General features: G+C 40.6%; 1 protein-coding gene and 1 long non-coding RNA gene across 2 annotated transcripts in view; one reads left to right on the top strand and one right to left on the bottom strand.

Moving 5' to 3' along the window:
• The window catches only part of PITPNC1 (phosphatidylinositol transfer protein cytoplasmic 1), a 188,357-nt gene extending 176,702 nt beyond the window's left edge, over positions 1-11,655 (top strand). The window contains exons 8-10 of the mRNA XM_042841002.2: positions 52-115; positions 9,156-9,274; positions 11,515-11,655. Coding sequence (XP_042696936.2) covers positions 52-115; positions 9,156-9,274; positions 11,515-11,520 — 189 coding nt within the window. The 3' untranslated portion in view covers positions 11,521-11,655. The remainder of the gene's footprint in view (positions 1-51; positions 116-9,155; positions 9,275-11,514) is intronic.
• The window catches only part of LOC101947981 (uncharacterized), a 58,556-nt gene extending 35,920 nt beyond the window's left edge, over positions 1-22,636 (bottom strand). Inside the window, exons 1-2 of the long non-coding RNA XR_002888758.3 lie at positions 22,514-22,636; positions 14,177-14,255 (exon numbers count right to left, since the gene is read on the bottom strand). This is a non-coding gene — a long non-coding RNA (uncharacterized LOC101947981). The remainder of the gene's footprint in view (positions 1-14,176; positions 14,256-22,513) is intronic.
• Positions 22,637-22,639: the final 3 nt, after the last annotated feature.

Genomic DNA, 22,639 nt, shown 5'->3' with positions numbered 1-22,639 from the left:
AATGTTTTACTACACAAGATACTTAAAACCTTTTTTTTCCTTATTTCACAGGTGGTCAGAGATATATTAATGATTGGTCACCGACAGGCTTTTGCATGGGTTGATGAGTGGTATGGTAAGTCATCTTCACAAAATTAACTTACAAAATAGCCTTGGAAAGGGCCTGATGGAAAACCCATTGAAATAAATTGAAAGACTCCTATTGGCTTTAATGGACGTTGGATGAGGCCCAACATATATAGGGTCTTATTTCACCCCTCACTCTACACGTAAGCTTATGCCACAGTAGCCACTGGTGGGGAAGGTGCATTCAGGAGGTGGGAGCAGGGTGTATGGTCCATGTATTTTAGAGCATATGCCACAGTTCCAGACACACCACATTTTCGGCAGTTTAGTGCTGCCCCTGTCAAGATAATAATAATTGCGGGGAGGGATAGCTCAGTGCTTTGAGCATTGGCCTGCTAAACCCAGGGTTGTGAGCTTAATCCTTGAGGGAGTCATTTGAGGAACTGGGGTAAAAATCTGTCTGGGGATTGGTCCTGCCTTGAGCAGGGAGTTGGACTAGATGACCTCCTGAGGTCCCTTCCAACCCTGATATTCTATGAAAAAATCTACATGAAAGTGCATAGGTTTGAATACAAGCCCATATTAATGCTGCTTTCATAGCACTAATGTGCAATCATCTCCAACCTCCAAGGTCTTGGCCCATGTTATTTCCAACACAATTTCAGCTTTTCAGGATGGGTTTTAAACTATTAATATAAAATGTAATAAAAACCAGAACTAAAAGTTCCTGTTTGAAAAACAAATATAAATGTAATAGCTCCAATTGAAAACCCACAGGCTCTGATTCAACAGTGGCTGCATACACAACTCCCACGGAATCCATGCTTCAGCTGTAGAAATGGGCACTTTGAATTTTACAGGGTAATTTCAACATCTAGTTGATGACATGTTATTGCACAATAAACACACAGGTATTTTGCCATATACATACTATTTCAATAAAGGGTATGTATTATCCCAGATATTTGTAGATCAGTTTCTAAAACATTCTTGTAATCTAGAATTGCAATTCTATCAATTTATTTAAAAGAGACAAAGATAGATAAAACCACCTTGAGGTTCAAGGGAATACTGCCTTAAACTTTTCATGAATAATCTTGAGAGATTCTAAGGCCTGGTCTACACTGAAAAGTTATCTCAGCACAGCTACGTCAGGTAGGCATGTGAAAAAACCACACCCCGATCAGCAGATTTCCCCCGTTGTAGACACAGCTATGTCGATGGAAAAGGGCCTCCATCGACATAGCTAAGACTTGGGCTTGGTCTACACAACATACTTACTTCAATATAAGTATGTCGCTCAGGGGTGTTGAAAAAATTATAGTGACCTTAACCCCCCGTGTAGACAGCACTATATCAGCAGGAGAGCTTCTCCGGCTGACATACCTATGACCTCTCGTAGAAGTGGAAGTTATTAAGCCAATGGGAGAGCTCTCCCCCATTGACTTAGAGCATCTTCATCAGACATGCTACACAGTGCAGCTATGCCACTGTAAATTTGTAGTGTAGATCTGCCTCTGGTCTACACTAGAAAATTAAGCTGGCTTAACTTCGTTGCTCAGGAGTGTGAAAAATCCACCTCTGAGCAGCACAGTTAAGCCAACCTAACCGCCAGTGTAGACAGTATTTTGTTGATGGGGTGGTGGATTATCTACACCGATGGGAGAACCCCTTCTGTCAGCATAGGTAGTGTCTACACTGAAGCACTACAGCTGTGCAGCTGCAGCAATTCAACTGTGGCACTTTAGTGTTTCAAGTGTAGACAAGCCCTACCTTCATTTGGGGAGGTGGTGTTCCTAACCTTCTGTCAGCGTAGGCTGCGTCTACACAATGGGGCTATGCAGGTATAGCTATGCCAGTATAATCTCAATAGTGCAGATATGATGTTTATCTCTCTTCAGTGCTCAGAAATATTCTGTTACCTAGAAGTCCAATCAAAAATCTTCAGTTGGTGTAAAGTGGAATAGCTATTTTGACTTCAGTGGAAGTATACCAATTTACACCAGATAAAGATCTGGCAATAATCTGGGCTACTGATTATTAGAAATTAGAGAAGAATTTCCTTTTAAAATCACAACTTATTTTATTGTACAGATTTGATAAAGCACAAGGAAATATGTGCTGTGGTATAGAGGCCATAATAATGCTGGCAGACTGGAAATGGATCTTTTTATTTTTCCTCTGTGTTTTTTAATTTAGGGACACTCATAAACTAGTAAGAGGATTCTGCATCTTTAATCAAATGAGAACAAGCTTTACGTCCTCATACGGTGTATGTCCCACACTTCCACAAATCCGTATTCCATGATCAGTATCCATAAGTTTTGTAAAAGACACAGTATCTGTGTTCAGACAGTGTCCCCTAGCTACAAATGAAAATAACCACTTCCCAATATTAGTTTAGCTTATCTCTGACTTTCAGGTTTCTTTTCTAATGAAATTCATACTCTTTTGTTTCCTTAGGCTATGGTTTATAGTGATTCCATGTGTTGCTTTTATTCTATCTCCTGTTTTATCTTGTTTCCTGGATAGATAAATAGTAACAAGCAACTTGATGCATATTTTGTTGTTCCTTCAGTAGCTTGGACTGTTGCTTAAAATGTTTAACACTGTTTATGCAATAGGTCCCACTCACAAATACTTGATTTACATAAGCAGAGTGGGGAAGACACTGCTGAAACACTTGGGTTGTATTTTTATATGTTTGGCTCAATGTAGACAATTAAACAAAAATTAAGTCATTATTTTCAGCTCCTTGTTTTTCATTTTTGTTCATACACTATGTAGAGGGCATTTCTATGGACATTTTTTGTGCAATATGCTCAAGAAGAACATCCAAGTTGCATGACCACATAGTTGTATCTGCCAGTGTTTTGGCTAGTGATGACCTTCAGCACAAATTGCAAATAGAGACTGAGGAATTCCTCTGCTCCCATTACATAAGAGAATGTGAATGGATTCATTTATATGGGAATCAGCTTCAGAGAAACAACTTTAGCCAGTGTGTAATGCATCATTTCTGGGGGATTTAACTTATGCCAGGAGAACAACTTCAGAAGAGTCCACCTATGCTTTGGATAGTCCTTGCTTCCACATTATGTGTATTTAGCTCCATTATATGCTCTTACACCGGGGCAAAAGGGGCATATTCTGACTGTTCAGTTGCCAAGGAGAAGAATATAAATTTTTACATCAAAAAGATACCCCTATTGATGCAGAAGATTGCAAAATATGATCAGTGTCTTGATCTTCAAAAAATGACAACAGTGTGAAACGGGCTTTGGTAGACTATCAATCTGAAGTACTGTACAAGGGAATCAATAGAACCTATTCATGAAAAGGAGTAAGATTTCTCTCCCTGAAGCCATAGAACATGCCTGCTTGAGAAATAAGATTTACTTGACAGATCATGAGTCTATGCATTGGAGGATGAGTCCAGAAGAGCACATGCTCATGAAGATCTTATCCCTGCAATGCTTCCAAGGGCATAGTTTGCCTGGGTTACCGGCTGCTGTAGGTGTTGAGATCCTTCATTTTTAGATCTTCCCTAATCATCTTTGGCCAGGGAGGCCTATGTGTCCCTTTCCTCTACTCCCACCCTCCACAGCACATGTGCCCACAGGGTCCCACTGCACAACAAGAAATCCAAGCTAACAAATGCCAGTTAAATGTAAATTACACAAGAGAGTCCTGTCATGCTGAAAAGTAGAGGAGTAAAGCACTGGTTAAGCCATCATTTTAAAAAGTTGGACCAAATTAATCCTTGATGTAAATTTGCTGGAGTCAGTGGTGTCACACCGGGGATGAATTTAGCTCATTACATTTACAAAGCTGAATAAAATGAACAAAATCAAATGTTCTAGTATGAATTCACAATGGGACACAGAATTTGCTTCTTATTATTTTTGTTCCAAATGAGAATTCAGAGCTAGCTAAAAATCTCGAGTCTTGCCTTCCTCTGAATTTTCATGCCTGCACCTTGAGATTGTTTTTTCAGATCTCTTTTTATAGTTTTCTGGCAAAGCGTGCCTGGAAATAAAGAACCATGCATGTCAATGAAAAGTGCTGGCTAAATCCATATTTATAACTATGATGGTATTCTATAGTACTGAGTCTAAATTTTCAAGTGAATTGTTTTTCAGTCAATAAATTCACGTTCTTGTACATTGTTCAGAAGAGAGGACAGACTCAAAATGAATAAACCATTGCAGCTGTGCTGAAAAAAAAACAATGTACCAATTTGCTGCTTGTACTGTAGATATGACAATAACGTACACATCTGTTTTTTCTCATTTCTTACCTATAATGTGGGGCTTACTCTTTATCTTGCACTGTCTTCCCTCAAGTCAATGTGAAGTACTTGTATGCATTCATCAGAACAACGACCTTTTATAGATACTAGTTCTTTTTGCCCTGCCGAGAACATACCTATGCTACTTGTTTCTGAAGTGGGGAAGAACAACTTAGAACAGAGGTGGGCAAATTCCCTGTCCTGCCCAGCCCTTGAGCTCCTGGCTGGGGAGGCTAGCCCCCAGCCCCTCCCCTGGTGTCCCCCCTCCCCCGCAGTCTCAGCTCGCCGGGGCGGGGCTGCAAGCTCCTGCTGGGCAGTGCGGCAGCGGGGCTGGCTCCGGCCGAGCAGCGCAGCTGCCAGTCCTGCTGCTCTGAGCAGCATGGTAAGGGGGCGGGGAGCGAGGGGGTTGGATAAGGGGCAGGGAGTCCAGGGCGGCCTTTCAGAGGGTGGGGGTGTGGATAGGGGGCAGGGCAGTCAGGGGACAGGGAGCAGGGGGATTGGATAGGCGGGAGGGTCCTGGGGGGCGGTTAGGGGTAGGGGGGTCCCGGGAGGGGGCGGTCAGGGGACAAGGAGCAGGGGGAGTTGGATGGGTCGGAGGTTCTGAGGGGGACAGTCAGGGGGCGGGAACTGGGTGGGGCGGAGATGGGGCAGGGGCTAGGCTATTTGGTGAGGCACAGAACTTCCCTACCCGTCCTCCATACAGTTTTGGAACCCCGATGTGGCCCTCAGGCCAAAAAGTTTGCCCGCCCCAGACTTAGAAGGTGATATATTTTCCAGTTCACTTTAGGTGTTTTTCAAATTCCAGTCTTTCATTTATTTCTTTGAACTAGTCCACTTGTGTTCATGTTTCTTATAAGATTTAACGATTTCCATAACACTGGAGTTCAATTTGCCTTTCATAAGCCCTAATTGATCTTTCTGCATGACTTGATGCACTAATCAAAGAAGGAACAGAAGAAAACTTTGAGCGACAGAGTTTGAATAAAGATAGAGCAGCCTGAATTCACACAAAGGTCAGGCCTAACAAATTGGATGGTATTCACTCGAGTGACACAAAGAAATATCAGTGGGAGGCTGTGATTTACTTGGACATCAAGAAAGCGCTTGATAAAATACCACACACAAGAGTAATATATGAAGTCAAATGTATGGAATAAGCAGGGAGATATTTGAGTCATAATATCTTGGGGGCAAGAGAAGACAATTCAGGAGGGAGAGGAAGGAGACAAGCAGATTGCCACAAAGATCATAATTAAGATAAGTTGGGCTCACTTGTATATTAGTGACACAAAAGAAGAAATCACTCCAAAATAAAGGAGGGAATCAGCAAATACAACAGAAGAGAGCTACAAGATTCAGAAGAACTTGGATAACACTGCTTAGGGTTTATAATCTTCAAAGCAAACATTAATCCTCCTAACAGACTATGAAATGTATCTGCATTTTACAGATCAGACAACGAAGCGGGAGAGGTTAAGTGAGCTGACCACAGGAAGAGTTAGTGTCTGAGCCAGAATTAGCACCCATCATTTCCAGGTGCTATAGGGATACTGATGTGATGGGCCATTAACAATGCATTGATAGCTAGCCAGATCCAGACTCCTCATTCTTTGCACAGAACACACCTCTCTCTGGAATATAATGACACTCTTAACTGTCAAATTAAATCTGCAGTTTGTGGATTCATTTTTACCTCTCTTCATTGTTCCTGAATCACACGTGGATTATTAGATACTAGGTAAACCCAATTCCCATTGGCAAAACTATAGTAATCTAATGCATGGGATGGTGTATTTTTCAGCTCACGGCATTCAGATTCCATCTCCTGTCTAATCTCAGATAGTGCTGAGATGTGGAAGATGGAGCTACACCATATGATGAAAGGAAGCATCTAGCTTTAAATTCTTGTTTGAGGACTTTTACCTTTGCAGATCCACATATCTCCATCCCCTCCCCCTGCCACCCCCATATATGGGATCAGTCCAGTAATTTTTTGAATGACCTCTCTAGCCCGGATACAGCAAGACACTTAAATAAATGCTTAGCTTTACGCATATGAGTAATCCCATTGACTTCAGTGGGATTACTTATATGCTTAAGGGCTTTTCAGGATCAGGGCTGGCATGCACAGCAGCTTTCAGGATCAAGCCCACATAGTGATTAGTAGGTCCCTACTAAGGCCAGCCCATCTGTTTCTGTGCTCTCTGAAATTTATCCTCTTTTTAAAACAAAAGGAAGAAAAATTAGAATCTGGTTAGCTTTGTTTAAACTACAGCATACCATTCTAGCACAAGCTCAAAGACTGGTGCATGACAGAAAACAATCTTGCAGTTTTTACACAGCCAGAACTTTCCAGGGCCAGGTCCTCAGTTTGAGTGAATCAGCGTAAGGCCATTAATTTTAATGGCGCAACATCAGTATACACCCTCTGAGGATGTGGGTTTTTTACTTCAAAAGGAGCTTTAAGCCTAAATTAGGACTCCAGAATCAGGCATAGTACAGGATCTGTATCAGAAATCATGCCTGAAGGATAGCCATTAGAAGTGGAAAATTTGTATTTATGTTGGTTCAGCTGCACCCACAGTTGTGGGTGAATGTGGGTGAGATTGTCACTGAGAGTTTCTATCAATAGGATTTGGAAAACACCAGCCTTGGTGCCCTAGTTCAGGTAAACATGTAAGTGTGTGCATTAAGTATGTGAGTAATCCCTTCCTGTTCAGCAAAGCACTTAAGCACATACTCAAAAGTTAAAAAAGAAAAACCAAGGGGAAAAAATGTAACCACATATTTCCGTACCCTACCCCCAAAACCACCCTCTCAAAAAAAGACTGTTTGCACAAATAAGCAAATTATTAATGTGCATGGTTATCATTTAGGTTTTCACTTTCGGTACCAGAGTTTTTATGATACCATGTAGTATGTTTTTAAAGGGACTCTGTCAGGCAGGTTAGGCCCAAAATCTAGGATATTAGTAGGAAAGTTTTATTTTAAAAATATTAAATAAGCCTGGAGGAGAATTTAAATATTCCCCTGCACTATTTGCAATCCAAATATTGCAGAATTGTACTAAAGCATGAGAATCTGCAAGTGAAATTGACTGGACAGTGACTGGTTCACTGACCAAACTGAGTAAAATGCACAAGTAAACAATCATATAATATGGTAAAAAGTACATTTAAATTTTTAAAGTTCTTTCACTATTACTAGTAACAAAAGGAAGGAAAAGTTTTTCAAAAATATAAATTTTAAACTGACAGTGTCCCTTCAATGAATGTGTTATTTTAAAGCTAAAACCTTTGGGCTAGATCCTAAAATGGTATAAGTTAGTTCAAAAGAGACAAATGAGTTTGATGGGGCTACACCAATTTATACCAGCTGAGGATTTGGCCCACTGTTTATAAGACTCAACTACTAGAAAGGAAAATAGCAGATTTTACTGACTCTAATATTAATGTGTGTTATCACTGATTTTACTGAAATGTATTTAGCTTTATCATGAATTAAAACTAATTTCTTCACTGTATTGTTAACTCAAAACTTTACTAATAAAGAGCATATTCTTTGCTTGGCAAAAATGCTTTTTAGCATGCTATTTACATTGTTTATTAATTTCTTTTTCATTTCTGGTAATAGGAAAAAGCGTAGGTTAAATGAATGGGTCATTTAAAGTTATTCCATATGTTTCATTTTGATCAGTGCTAAGCAGTCCTTCATTCTCACTGAGAAAGGATCCACTAAGGGTGAAAACATTATCAAGTATTGTACTCCGTTGCGGATATAACAGCATAAGTGCTGCATCTCCTTAAAAGCATGCTCTTGTTAAATAAAGCAAGAGTCTCGTACCATATAACAAATGGCAAGTCATAAATCCAAATGACACACAAAACACTTGAGAAAAATTTGAGCAGCAAGAGCCCAAATCCAATTTCTACTCAAGTTAATTACTGACCAGGTGATAAATTGCTACATTCTCTGTAACTCCTGTCTAAACTTCAGTGATCATCTCTTTATTGGAAATGGTACATATGGAAATATGAAAGTATAGTGCTCTAATAAAGTAAAATTTAAATCATACAAGTTGGGCAGAAAACGTTCAACAGACTTTCCATGTATTGCAATTCCATCCCATACCATTTTATTTCATAGCTGTATGCTAACAATGTCGGACATACCCACACAATTATATCTTTTCCTGACGTTCAGGATTGGCCTGAATCGTCAGACTTATATAATCTTTCCAAGGGTCTGAGGCTACAAAATTATTACTGGTATTGACTGGTAAACCATTCAGCATGGTGATTGTGTGTTAGCTTCTGAAACTGCAGCTGTATGCTTCAGCAGTGAAGATTGCTTTTTAGTTTGAAACATACCATGCAATCTTAAAGATAATGCTATAGAATTCTCTTAGAAAGTTCCTAGAAAGGTAAGTAAATCCTTATATTTCTTAATATCTGTCAGTTAGTGCGGAGGATCCTCTAAAGTCATTTTAGAAGATCTTTCCTGTAGAAAAGCCTGCACTCCAACACTTTTTGCCTAGCTCACTTCACATAGATACTCCTAAACGTTTTCCACTCCTCCCTGTTCTATGACTCCCTTTGACGTAACCTTCCTACACCTTCCTTGGCTGGTTTAACTACCTTTATGAGTCACCTTTCATAAAGGTAGTTGGCTCCCTGCTTTTTTTTTTTTTAAACCTTCTTTGGCTTCTGCTGAAAGACCATCTATCCCTCGCACCTTCCTTTTTATTAAAGTTTGCAGTGAATTAATGGAAAATGCCAACGTTTTGAACTTTTTGCAGATATGACTATGGATGATGTTCGAGAATTCGAGAAAAATATGCATGAAAAAACCAACATTAAAGTTTGCAATCAACATTCATCTACTGTGGATGAAATAGAGAGCCATGCCAAATCAAGTGTATGTAGTTTTTTAAAACATATTGCCCACCCTCGCCTAATGTGCACTCACAAATCAAAGAAGAATGGCCTTCTTTAAGCATGATCCTGCTGCCACTGAAGTTAACGGGAGGTTTGACATTCAGTGGAATCGGAATCACTCGCTGTAGAGTGTAATCCTGCATTTTTTGCATCCCAAACGCCCACTGAGCTATGACAGGATAGGGTCAGGTTCATAACTCCCCTTCTTCCAGGAGAACAAAATCCTCAAAGTTCTGTTGGGTGCACAAAGAGGAATATTAGTAGGAGCACGATCAAGCAATGTCAGGTTTGGCATCCAATTATTCTGATTGTTTCAAAGCCATGTCAGTGTTCAAATGTCATTTTTAGTCAAACAGCCAGGAACATGGGGAGTGGAAAAGTTCTGTGGGGCTGCTGAAATTGTACCACTAAGAAAAAGGCTAACTGGGTTTTCCACTTGTCTTCAAGATCATTTGCAGTGTTGCCCTTGATAAGCTACAAACTAGGAGCCTGAAAGGAGATACAGTGACATTTCTGTTTTAAAATGTTGGTATTTCTGGCATCTCTAGTCAGGTCAAAATCCCATGGGAGTGAATAACAGCTTTTCCCAAATAACAATGTCCGGGCTAGTCGTTAAGGGCTATATCCTGAAGTCCTTACTCAGTCCTTATTCATCAAAGCTTCCAATGACTTCAGAAGGACTTTCTCTCAGTAAACAGTGAGGGCCTGATTCTTACACCAAATTTGCACAGGCGCAATTCTAGATTTACATTGGTGAATTCCCACTGACTTTTCAGAGTTATTCCTGATGCCTACACCAGTAAGTGAGATTAGAATCAGCCTCAGACTAAAGACCCCAGGATTTGGCCCTATGGGCTTTTGGTAAAAAGCCTGTGGTGCTTATTCAGCCCTTACTTAGGCAAAACTACCATTATGGTCAGGGCAGGATTTGGCCTTTATTAATAAAAAGAAAATGACAGAATGAAGTCACATATTTCTGAGTCCTTTGCAGCTCTGGGTAAGGATTAGTTTTACTTAAGTGCATCCTAGTAGTAGTAGTAATATAGACATACATCATAGCAATGCAAACAAACCCCTCTCCTGAGCTTTCTTTAAATATGCATCCTATGGATCTATCATCACTTATAATATAACCTCCAAAGAATGTTTATAAGGAAGTTTTACAGTACTTGAAACATATTTCTTACTGACTACGTATGTTACAGTGCTGGGGACGGGAGCTGTGCAAAACTCAGTCATTTTGGTTTACAGGAGCTTTGTATGAGCCTGTTTTCTGTGCTGGTTCTGGTGGGTTTACATCCACTAAGTTTCTTGCTGAGATTCCTTCAAATTAACCTACAAACTCAAAGTGAAACTCATCTGAAACAGCTGAATTTTGCTTTGAGTTGTAGCAATAAACCCCTGCATGACACTCCAAACGCAATGCTAGGTATGAAAAAAGATTTGCTGAACTTTTGCTGAACCTGCCCTGAGTTCTGAGTTTGTACAGAAAAACTAGAAGAGTTACACCTGATTTAGGATTTTATTTAAAAAAAATTGTATTGCTATGTTTGGAACATGTTATTCTGGGCTTACTCTGCCCTCTTGTGGATTTGTGCAGTAGTGTCTATGTGACAGATACATTTGCACCTCCGCATGAGAAGGCTTTCTCTAGTAACAGGGAAGCATTCTTTGGGCCTGATTCTCCATTACGTTGCACCTTGTGCAATGATTTACACTTGTGCAAAGTAGGTGTGTAATGCTACCAATTCTGATCTCATAATTCCACAGGTGTAAACAACTTAACAGAATTCAAAGCAGTGGAGAATGAGGCCTTTTGTGTGGGGAAGACCTTCCACACGAGCCCACATTTCCAGAAGTGGCCCTTCATTCTGTGTGCTTTCATTTTTGGATACCCAATTTGAGACACTTAGCTCCTGTTGTAAGACATGAAGCACTCTCTTCTGCAGAGGGGGTCAATATGCTATGGGTGCTCAGCACTTTTAAAAATCAGGCCTAATGGTGTGTCAAACCAAGCACCTAAAATCAGTGACCTCTTATGAAAACTTTGGCCAGAGCTCCTATTAACTCTAGTGGAATTTCAATACATGAATCCTCACACTGGGATGAGAACACACCCTTTGGTTTTGATTTTGATGGCAATCGCTGCAATGGTGCTACCGAAATCATCTTTGAAATGGTTCTAACTTTCCATTTGTCTTTCTTTTCTTCTCATTAAAGACATGACAATGGATGAAGTCCGAGAATTTGAACGTGCAACTCAGGAAGCCACTAATGAGAAAATTGGGATTTTCCCACCTGCAATATCTATCTCTAACATTTCCCTGCCTTCGTCAACCCGTAGTGCTCCTTCTAGTGCTCCATCCACTCCTCTGTCCTCAGATGCTCCTGAATTCCTATCAGTTCCCAAAGACCGACCTCGGAAAAAATCTGCTCCAGAAACCCTCACACTTCCAGACCCAGAGAAAAAAGCACTTTAAATTTAACCTAGCATGTTTCCTTCTGACAAGCCATGTCTGCCAGAACAAGAGTAACTTAACATTTACAAAGCTCGGTGTGGTTGTTTGTTTGGATTTTTTAAACAATGTTACTAATCTAGAAAGATGATTTCTTTAACTCAGACTTGTTCCTTAAAATCCTTAAATAAGTGCATGTGAGAGAACATAGTTCATATATTCTGATTCCCAAAGTAAAGCTCAAAGCCATAGGGCACATGCTATTAATGTGAAATTAAATAGTCTGAGAATAGCCTGCAATTGTGATTGGAAATGCTGTAGGTATTTAGTAAAGCTGACAAGGATTTCTGAAGGGAACTAGTGTCAATTTAGGTGCAGGGTTAAGTTAAAGAGTTAAAAATCCAATTTTCTCCTATTATATCGGAATTTCTAAAATTTTTCTACTCTCAGGCTTATCATGTCTAATCATAAACCTTTGAACTGCTACTCATTGATACTTGAACACCAACAGCAATTATTCAAATTCAGATGTTGCTTAATATGACTCAGGATTTGGGGCCTAGCTAACACAAACTTTAAACTTTTTAAAACTAAATAACCAATGCACCAAGGCTCCATTTGTAATTAATAATACTGACTTTAAGGCCATTGAACTATTTATACCTTGCACAGAATTTATAAAAGATTCCACCCATTTCTTGTTTATATTGTATTTTACTAGTTCTCCCCAGTCCTCTTGTGATCTCTCAAGTATGTGCTGGTGTTTGTAACCCCTGCTCCAGATATAAAAAAGATGGAAACACAAGCAGCTAAATAGTTTAAAGAGTCCAGATAATGCAAGGGTCTGCTCCCAATGAAGCTGTCATCATTGCATTCCTGTCATTCATTTAAGTCCTATGAGCTCCTGTCTAATCACAATGAAACCAGCTTTCAGGGTCTGATCCAAATCCTACTGAAGCCAGTGGGAAGACTCCCATTGCCTTAAATGGGCTTTGACTCAGGCCCTAAATAACCACTTGAGGGTTTGTAAAAAAATCTGGAGTTTAAGGAGGGAGGTCTTCTACTAAAGGTGGGGAAGAATGGTATTTAGTACATTTGGGGATACTTTAGGACAATCTCTTAAGACATGTGGGTGCCTAATAAGGATAGCCTCCTGTACAGATTTCACTGTACTAATCAGCGCTGAATGTATATTATGCTATGGTGTTTTACCAGACGCAGAATAGTTGTTGGTTGAGCATGGATAGTGAATAACTAGGCCATGATGCTTTGGAACAGCACCTGGGAGTAAAGATTCTGAAAAGAAACATTTTTTATATGTCCACCATTGGAAAGTTCTTTAAAGATCTTCAGTCACGACCTTTGCTCTGCCCTGATGTGTTACATAGGGTTACCATACGTCTGGATTTTCTCGGACATGTCCGGCTTTTTGGTCCTCAAATCCCCGTCTGGGAGGAATTTCCAAAAAGCCAAACATGTCCAGGAAAATAGGGAGGCATGGTAAGGGGACCCCGAGTGCGAGTGGCTGAAGCAAAACTTACAACTCCCGCGATCTGCCGATCTGCCGGGGCACAGAGGCGGCAGGCGGCATCCGAGCATGCAGCCGCCTCCTCCCCGGGCTCCAACTTTCCCGGCTCCCGCCACTCTCCACCGTGCCCTGGGGCCAAAGCAACTTCCCCAGCGCAGCAGCAGCCGGAGCCCGGGGAGGAGGCGGCTGCGCACTCGGATGCCGCCCGCCGTCTCTGTGCCCCCGCAGATCGGGGGAGTTCTTAGTTTTGCCGGTAGCGCTCGGGCAAAAGATGCTCGGGGGATCCTGAGTGCGAGTGGCTGCAGCAAAACTAACAACTCCCCCAGTCTGCTGGGGCACAGAGGAGGCGGCAGCGGCATCCGAGCGCACAGCTGCCTCCTTCCCGGGCTCCAACTTTCCCGGCTCCCGCCGCTCTCCACCGCGGCAGGGGCCGAAGCAACTTCCCCAGCGCCGCAGCAGCAGCCGGAGCCCGGGAGGGAGGAGGGGGAATGCAGGGTGCTCAGGGGAGGGGGTGGAGACTTTGGGGAAAGGGCAGAGTTGGGGCGGGGAATGGGCAGAGTTGGGGCGGAGGCGGGACCCCCATGGAGTGTCCTTTTCTTTCAGTGTTGAAATATGGTAACCCTAGTGTTACATATTCAGATTCAATTTCAGATCCCAGTCTAGGTTTCTTGCTTCATGGGCTAATGGGATAATAATATTTAGAAGCAGCATATTCACCCCTCAAACAAAAAGAAGTCATTCAGCAGTGGCCACCTTAGCCAGTTAAGGAGCAGATTTGATGAGTTCTATCCTGTCCTCACTGGCCAGAAGGATTGTGATAGTGATAGGAGAGCTCATAGGTATTGAGGGGGGAAATATGGGGATCCTCTGGCCTTCCTGAGGGAGAAAGAGGACTTACCCTTACTCTATCCCTGTCCTTTCATGCTAAGTGCGGTCTCCAGTAGCAGGAAGCAGATCTCAGACTTTGCCATTGATCTCTAAAAGGAGAGAGTAATGAAAGACACGACTTACACAAAATAAAGAGATCATCTGGCAACTAAATAACATGTAATGTAACATGTGGGAAAGGGGAGCAACATCCCTGGCCTGTTAGTGAAATCACCCTTCAGTCTCAGGAATAAAAATCAAAAAAGGGATTTTCTCCCCAAGCCAGGAGTAAAAAAAATAGGGAAATAAGGAGCCACTTCCTTTCTAAAATTCAGCCTTATGGAGAAACCTTTCCTATTGATGTCCAGTCACAGGGCTCCTTGTTGACGTTCATATAATGGGTTTAGTCCTTTGCAATGCTACCACTGTGTTTAGTCCTCTGTGATGCTATTTAACTAATGTCAGCATCTACCACCATTGTTGTTGTAGTAGACTTTAAATAAGTCATTGTGAAATGCCCAGTGAAAGGTGGATATTATCTGAATCACATATTCATATTGAGATGGTATCTTGTACTATCAGTTATAACAAGCATAGTGAAGCAGAGAGACGGACCTCACGGAGTTAAAGTATCACTGAATGATGAAGAATCAGTTTGTCGATAGAATTCCCCGGGTCGGGATATGTTTGTACCGTCTTCCCAGCATGGTAGCATGATTTTTGCTTGTGGAAAAGTTTAACTGACTTAAACCTTTTGACCTTCCGAACAGCTCCATGTCCAGTAGTAGATGCTAAGGTGAATGTCTGATTTTGATGGGCTAGGTTTAGTAATGGGAGAGGGAGGGGAAGAATTCCACTGTCAGATGACATTGAAAATATGTGTGTATTTGAAAGTTAAAAGCCCATGGCTAATAAAATCCAGTAGCTCTTTGTAGGTTAGCCTATGGTATGACTTCATCCATTATCTCATATATTGTCCATGTTCTGCTTTCCTTTCCTCTCAAGGCCAGCAATTCCATGTGCTTAGTAAATTAACTGGTGATTGATATTTGTGATTTTTTTTTTTAGCCAGTGTAATGCCACAGGTATCAAATGCTAAAGTACCCCACATTGGCTTATGACTTTAATTAACAGATGGGTGTACTAATTAAGTATTCATAATTTCTGCATGTATACAAATAAATGTTGATATTCTTTTATTTGCTTCTGAATGTTTAACACAGATCATTAGGACAAAGCATACACAGCTTTACTCATTTGTTTATTTTATTTAAGTCTCAAACTTCCTATCCTGTGTGGATAAGATCATTATCGTATGTAGGTTTGGGGATCAGGCATGTATGAACATTATTAACATATCTTAAGAGGATTCAAGTTAATTAGCTGCATGGTGGATATTTAGGAAAGAGAAACGCATTGACTGAGCATGCAGTGGAGAAATAATGAATCCTTAATGCTATGCCTCTGCATGCAATTCTAGAACTCTGAGCTCCACTCACGAGTACTGTATTACAGAAGTATAATGTTTACTGAATAGACAACTAATTTTTCTAATTCACTGCTAGCCAAAATGGGGATCAGTACAATCCATACCTGCCTTCAATGTGGGTGCTAATGGAGACAAATAAAAAGATCTATAGAATGTCACTGCTTTGGATGAGAAAGAACTATAGGCTACATCATGCTTTTCACGGGTTACACAAGCATCCTATCCTGTGTTCTGATCTGTTTTACCCCAGTGTTTCTACCATTAAATATGCTCTCAAAAATAATCTTTCAATGTCATTTTATTTTCTTTTTGTCATGGCAGGGTAGCTATTTTCTACCATGTTCCTTATGCACATACACAAAAATAAAAAAAAGCAATCTAGAATATTTTTCTGGCAACATGTTTTGAGAAAATGTTTTGTTTATTTTCATTGTGAATGGATTATGTAAAAATACCTTCTGTAGAATTTTCAGACATGTTTGTGGGGAGGGGAAGGAAGTAGGGTATTTTGCACATGTTGATTTCTTTTGTGGGGAAAAAAAACTGTACTACGCACATCTTTAAAGTATGATGCAACGCAGCAAAACTGAAGTTACTTAATAATTCGGTAGCCTCCTTATTCCCTGCTGCCATGACTGGAGAATTAAATAATACAACCATAGTGAGGCTCTACAAACAAATTATCATCAAGAAGAGCACAATGAAGCTGATAAGGCAATTGGCTTATGATTTTTTTTAAATGCTTCTCCCCACTCTGCTCCTACTTTTATATGTATTTCCTCTAGAATAATCACACCTTGCAGAATGATGCTGGCAATTGAGGGCTCAATCCTGCAGTCCTGACACAGGTAAAACACTTACTAAATTAAAAAGAGAGATTTCTCTGAATAATAATTTGCAAGGGCCCGGTCCTGCCACTCTTATTTGTGTGAATAGTCTTTAGTAATAGACTTCAATGGGATTATTCACTACAGTAATGATTGGTCACATAGGTAAGGGTTACAAAATAATCCAACAAAAAGGCATAGTTTGATCTTATTCTGTTGCTTTTTGATCATACCAAGATTTTGGGAGATGATTTTGCTCCATTGAGGGCACAATTCAAATTCTTTAGTAGTAGTATACAAAAACATTAAAGAACATAAGGCGCTTAAATAGATATTTTGAAACTGGACTATTTGTCCAGTGATTTTAATTTGGTAATTAAACAGCAACAATCTTTAATAACGCATTGGGATTTGCTGCACTATAACTTAACATTCTCTTATTTAAAATAGGCCGAACAGACACGCTTTTTATGAGTTATAAGTGCAATAGGAGAGAATACATGAATTTGTCAATAGGAACTTTTCAGCTGCCATTATTCAGACTTAATTTAGTTGTCTAAATTCCAAAATGCTTGAGGCTAATTCAGTCTAACAATGTTTTTGCTTTAAATGGACAGCATGATCATTGAATTACAATCTCCTCTAGTTTTTGGGTGTCACTAATACCGATTAATTGTTTTTATTTCATTTCTGTGAAAGTTCCATGTGACTTTGAATGTCCTGTAATCCTTAGTGTCTAGCTTTAGGTTTAGAGTTATGACATTTAACATTAGAGAATGTACCACTGCCATCAGAGAAGGACCAAGCTTTGAAATGTGCCATATGTTAAACAATGCAAGGCTAAGCAGAAGAATTTTATTCTCATATCTGTCATCCATATCGCTTAGTTGCTGTTTTTTGAGTTATTTATTATTGTTAATAACTTACTTTTCCTTACATTCTGTTGTAAATAAACTACCAAGCAATCTTCTTTACAAGTGTGGCTATTTTCTTCTGGTCAATATCATGTGATGAGGTTCAGATTTATATAATTTCTGTGGTATTTGTTCACTGACCAAAGCAATTTCCCCATATCATTTGCACATAAGCCTGAAATACATAGGATAACACAAGGAAATAAAATTGTAGCTGGACACTCAGTGCTCATGATACCCAATAAAGATGCTCACCAGTGCTTTGGTGCCACACAGTATCACTATTATTATGGCTGAGGTAATTAAGCACACATCACTCTCAGGTTCACCTTTTCATCTGTAAATTGTTGGCCATTTAAGTTACAATGCAGACCTTCAGCAGAGATTCTGTATTTCCTAATTCTCAATTTAAAGCTTGGCAACCTAGTGGTTTTAATATTGTGCATATATAATCACAACAGGAGACAGAAAACATTTACATGGTGTTTATTGGAACTGGTTTCCCCTAGGATGCTGCAATTATTCTTTTGTTCTCCCCAGGTAAGACCTAGTCAGGTGATGATAGTCCTTAGGGATCGTCTGTTGTTCATGGTCTGGGATGAACGTGCATAAAAGCTTATCAGCAATGGTGAATATGCTGACCTAGACATTTCCTGATACAGCAATTTTTATAGTAACAATTTCATAATACCAACCAGAATTAGTAAGTTGTATAGACAGCTACTCGAAATTGTCATAATACTAATTGCCCATCTAGTTTCAAGGATAATTCTTCAGTGTTCACATTATTGAAATTATACACCATATACTCTGTTTTTCCTCTGCTTATCCTGAGCCCATGTCTCTCCAACACATCTCTCCCCTTACCAAGATCCTCTACTAGACTATCTTTCTCCTCATTACATAGAATATCATCTGCAAACAACGTGCCCCAAGGTGCTTGCTTTTGTGGGTATCCAGGACAAGGATAAATAAAAAGGGGCTCAGTGTTGATCCCTGATGCACTCCCCCTTTACCCATCGTTCATCTGCTGCACCACTAAAAGTTCTGACTGTTGATGTTGCGCATACATACATGGTTTGAACAAGCTACACACAAAGTTCTGGTATCATTTTCTCCCTCATACACACCAGATTTCTCTTGTAACTTGGTCAAAGGGCTTTTCCAGATCCAATAAATATCATGTGAATATTTTTCATCTCCAGTTCTGACTATATATGTACAGTATTAAAACCACTAGATTGCCAAGCTTTTACATTGAGAATTAGGAAATGCAGACTCTCTGTTTTTCATTCAAATACCTTATGAATTGATTGCCAGTCTTGGTCCTGTTCCTGCTCCCATTAAAGTCAATGGGACTGGGCTGCACTTTTGAAAAAGGAAACAAATTTACTGCCTCTTTCTTTATGAAAATCCTATATAACAAGAATTATCTGGTAGGGAAGCAGATTTAAGTCAAGCATTCTTACAAGTAGCAACCTATTATTGAATGGATGCAAAATTTCAAGAGCCTTTTCTTTTATCTGATGTACTAGTGCTAATCTGCATATAAATTAAACCTCTTTAGCATGATCAGCTATCCATAAGACCACATGAATGGCTGTAGAAATGGTCTGATAGATAATACGCGTAAGTTGTAATGGAAACAAGACTATGAATAGAGTCTTAAACATTGTTAATTGCACCTGCCTTTAAATTTCCAAACAGGAAATTCTTAAAGACTCTTTTTAAAACTATAATATTGAGAACTTGCATAGTGCTCCACATTTTCAACGCACTTTGCAAACATTAAGTGGTTAAGCCTTATTTCAATCTCTATGAAGTAAATAGGCAAGAATTATTATTGCCACTGCCGTTCAGTAAGTAGTGTTGTGATTGACACATGGTTTCAGGTATTAGTTCTGAAATCTATTATGGTTCCTCAGCACCGTTCCAATGCTGCACATAAAAATACCTTTAAAAGACAGAGGATTGTCTCGTGATTTACAGCATAAGATTAGGAGACAAACCAAGAGGCTTTGTTAAAATCTGAATTTGGGTGAGATTATTAGGGTTTGATTCACAAAGGGGATCTAGGTCCAACATTTAGGCCCCACTGATGTTCACAAAACCTCTGCTCAGATGTCCCCAATCCTGTAGGTGTCTGAATTCCCTCAGTGCCTATATTTCAAATGGTGCAGTCCCCTAGGTGCCTACATGTGCACAGCTGCCTTTGTCCTGACATCACCCAACAGCTCCGCTTATAATTCACCTTTGAGGTGGAAGATCTAGGTTCACGCACCTGCTCCACATCAGGCAGAGTGCGGATTTGAACCTGGATCTCATGCACCCTAGTGCTCTACCCATTGGGCTATTGAGTAAAAGGGGCACAGTGACAGCACATCCTCCTCTGTTTTTCTTGAGAAAGGGCCAGTCTGGGTTAGGCCCTTAACTCCAGGAGAAGGTTCACAGCTGTGAATCCCCAATGGAAGGAGGCACCTATCTCTTTCCAACTCCCTATGAGATGTGAGGCTTAGGCCACAACCCTCTCTTTGGCATCTCCTATTGGCTATTTTAGGCAGCTCAGTGTTCTGTCTTTTGTGAATCCCTTTTCTGGCACCTGACTCTCACTGAGCATTGAATAGAGAGCCTGGACGCCTAGCTAATTGCTGTGAATTCCATTTGACAACATGGCACGTAAACGGTAGGTGCTGTAATGCTCAGCCTTTTTGAATCTAGCCCTTAGAACCTCCAAATCTTTTGAAATGCACTTCAGGGACAATAGTAAACTTTTACGGATTTTTATTCCTGTGTAGAACCAACCCAGCTCTAGGAGAGTGAACTGAATCACGTCTGCTTGCACATCCACAACATAGTTGTCATCTAATTTCTAGTAACTGGGCCACCTGTGTAAACGCATTGTATTCAAGACCGTAAGAACATAATAACGGCCATACTGGGTCAGACCACAGGTCCATCAAGCCCAGTATCCTGTCCTCTGACAGTGGCCAATGGCAGGAGCCCCAAAGGGAATGAACAGACAGGTTATCATCAAGTGATCCATGCCATCACCCAATCCCAGTTTCTGGCAAACAGAGGCTAGGGACACCATTCCTGCCCATCCTGGCTAATAGCCATTGATGGACCTATCCTCCATGAATCTAGCTCTTTTGAACCCCGTTATAGTATTGGCCTTCACAACGCCCTCTGGCAAGGAGTTCCAGAGGTTGACAGTGCATTGCGTGGAAAAATACTTTCTTGTGTTTGTTTTAAACCTGCTACCTATTAATTTCATTTGGTGGCCCCTTGTTCTTGTATTAGGAGTTCTTGAATCAAATGATGCCTCAGGTACACTTATATGTTCCCACAATAGAACAATTGGATTGCACAGGTGTCAGGGCATAATTTGAGCAAAATGGGGTTGCTCAGGTGTAGCTGAGTGTAGCATGTAGCCTGCAGTCTTTACTGCTTGTGTTGATGCACGAGCTAAAAAAAACTCTGCTTGGCTTTCAGATCCCAAAATGTTTGCAGAGCTGATGGTTACCTGAAAAAATCTGATACATTTATTGTGTCCCACTGATGCTGTAAGTTATTTTTACAAACACATTTTTCAGAGCAGAGCTGCACTTTCCCTCAAAGTGGGAATATTCCAGTAGGGATATAAGAAAACCTCCAGACCCCCTGTTCTCTCAAGAAATCATTTTTTTTCTGCTTCTAGCTTAGTGTCCTGGTATTATTTCCATATACTAACGATAATAAAGAGAATCTTTTCTGGGACTGAACAGCTCAAGGCAGTTGTACTAGGCTATAGAGACTTTCTCTTCCAGCACCTTGGTTTGCATCCAGCCTCTATCACTATTGACTGAAACTCATCATTCAATAAGTGATATGAGCTTTGTGCTCTCAATCCATTTCCCTACAAGCAAATTTGCATATTGTAAACACTACCATCAAAACGAGCACCCTTCTTGGCATCCTCACCAGAAATATCAACAATTAAATGCTCTCTTCTTTTCCCATGTAGAGACTGATCATCCTCCATGGGGAAAGGAAAAGGTCTTCTCACTATCATATTTACTTGTATCAAAATAAAAAAAAAACATGTTGAGCTTTGCTTTGACTGGCAAATATTCAAACTTTATTCTCTTCAGAAGCGTGCCTTGTTCCAACACATTTGTGCTACCAAACTAGAAAAATATTGCTTGATGACCAAGAGCTTTCTTCAGCCCTTTCTTAATTCTCGTTTGATTATTTCTCAGGACAGTATGTTCATCTAATTATTACACTTGATTTAATATGATAGTCGGTATATCAAATGCATTTGTTGCTCCCCAGAGATATGAAATACTTTACATGGGGGATATTTTTCAGTGACAAAGACACAGAAAGGAAAAAAAACTTTATGAAAGGAAGAAAACTAAGGGAAAGGATATATCAAAAAGACCATTCTTCAGATACCATCCTGGGTAGGCTGAAACTGTAAAAGCATAGTGATCTGCCTGAAACAGTTGCGTGAATGAGAAGAATAAGGGGAAAAATTTGTTAATTCAGGAAGGAACAGTCCCTAGTGAAAGGCAATGCAAGCTGTATAGCGATACTGAGAGTTTGGGTTTTAGTCCCAACTATGACTTTAAACAAATTTTCAGATGAGCCCTTTAACTCCAAGTGCCTCAGTTGTGAGTGCCCAAATCAGTATTGCCAAACACTGCAAACTGATGAGCCAGGCTTAGTAATCATGATGGTTTACAAAATAAATAGATGGGGGGTCCTTTTTCTGAGCTTTGAGGCTGCTCTTGGGCTAGATTTTTCAAGCGTTTCTCTGCAACTAGACACTCCGTTTGTAAATGGCAGCTGAGATTCTTCTCTCTGGGAGCTGGGGCTTTAAGTCAAACATCAAATGTTGGGAAACCTGTGCTACAACCAGGAGAGCTGCCAACCTGAGACGCTGAGGCCCCAGCAACTCACTCTCCCCCTGGAATGGGGGTGAGGGGATGCTCAGCTCTGGGACCAGGATTTGAACCTGCATCTCCCACCAGTCAGAGAGGGGGAACCTCCCCCTCCAGAGCAGGGCTCTCACTTGCCCAAGGTCTCACAGTACATCAGTGGCGGAAGGAGAGGGGAGTCTGCGCCCAGCACCCCCAGGGAGGGACCACACAGACCTGCAGAGCTGCCTCCTAGCACCAAACGCCTTCCTCGCCCATAGGAGGGGCTGCCGCTCCCCAACCAGAATAAAGATAAATGCGCATGCGTCCTCCCCAGCAGTCCTCTCCCCCCTCCCCCTACTC

The sequence above is a fragment of the Chrysemys picta genome, chromosome 12, assembly GCF_011386835.1.
Source record: "Chrysemys picta bellii isolate R12L10 chromosome 12, ASM1138683v2, whole genome shotgun sequence".
Taxonomy (NCBI): domain Eukaryota; kingdom Metazoa; phylum Chordata; order Testudines; family Emydidae; genus Chrysemys; species Chrysemys picta.
Note: the sequence above shows the minus strand (reverse complement) of the source record. Positions and strands in the feature narration are given on the sequence as shown.